General features: G+C 61.8%; 1 protein-coding gene across 1 annotated transcript; it reads right to left on the bottom strand.

Annotated features, from left to right (window-relative positions):
• Nucleotides 1–416: 416 nt before the first annotated feature.
• Nucleotides 417–1081, bottom strand: H310_15120 (hypothetical protein; the record flags this gene model as incomplete). Its single annotated transcript, XM_008883097.1, has 2 exons — nt 417–679; nt 718–1081. 2 exons carry the CDS (start codon nt 1079–1081, stop codon nt 417–419), a joined length of 627 nt encoding a protein of 208 aa, XP_008881319.1.
• Between the last annotated feature and the right edge of the window lie 34 nt (nt 1082–1115).

Genomic DNA, 1115 nt, shown 5'->3' with positions numbered 1-1115 from the left:
CGCTGCTCCTCGGCCGGAGGCGACGGTGCCACGATGTGCGCCTGAAGTTCTTCGAGGTTTTCCCGCCACTCCATCGCCTCCGCCCTCAGGCGGGCGCGCTCCGTCCGAAACGCGGGCAGCATCGGACGTTGACCTTGCACCGTACCCGCCGCTGCAGGCTCCGTCTTCATTCCCCCATACCCACGGTGGCGGTCCAGCGCCATCGACCGCCCCGACTCTTGCCGCCCAGCCAGCCGAGGATCCTCTGGGGGATTCCGCGTCCTTCCCGTTGGTAGGGGAGACGCTCCCAGCACCCCTGCTTGCGAAATCGACGGCGCCACCCCCGTCGTCGTTGACACTGCACTCGACCGCACCACGGGTGGTGCAGTCGAAATGGACGAAGGGCGGACGACAGCTTGCCGTCGCAGACGGTTCATCTACGCGATGGTCGTCAGAAGCCGCGGTCCACTCCAACTTACCTCGCGTTCACGCCGCGTTCCTGCGCGAATAGCGATCCGCGCGACAAGCTCGGCGGATAGTTGCCCGTAAATCGATCGACGGGTCAAATCAAAATTAGCCAAAGACCCGGCCAAGGCCCCCACAGTCGTCGGCCAACTCACACGCCGATTCTTCTGCCGACCCGCGTTTGGTCGCAGCAACGAGTACACGAACACGGAAATGTACTCCAACAACGTCTCGCCTTCACACAGGTCGATGTGCCCACGTCGAGCACCCAACCTGGATCGCCTTCGCGCATGCGGTCTTTGTAGCGCGTGAACCCTCGCCCATCAGCGGTCACCATCGTCATCGTGGCCACGGCGTTCAACATCCACACGACGTGGCGCTCGAAGTCGTTATGAGTTCGTCCAAATTTGGCCAAGCACGCGTTGGCTTCAAACATCCGCGCTGGCATACCGGCTTCGTCGGCTTCGTCGACGATATTGACGTAGCTCGTGATATCGCATACGTATTCGAACGTTGCTTCGCCAAGTCCGGCCATCCCGAACGCTTCGTCCGAAGCGTCCACGAATTGGACCTCCTCCATCCGAACTCGAGCGAAGTCGAGATCCACCAACGTCCAAAAGTGTTCCCGCGGCACCATCGTCGCGGGCACTTCCAACTTTCACATCGTCGCA

Source organism: Aphanomyces invadans (genome assembly GCF_000520115.1).
Source record: "Aphanomyces invadans strain NJM9701 unplaced genomic scaffold supercont1.182, whole genome shotgun sequence".
In the NCBI taxonomy this organism is placed as follows: domain Eukaryota; phylum Oomycota; class Saprolegniomycetes; order Saprolegniales; family Verrucalvaceae; genus Aphanomyces; species Aphanomyces invadans.
The sequence above is the reverse complement of the archived record's forward strand: the minus strand, read 5'-3'. Positions and strand labels throughout refer to the sequence as shown.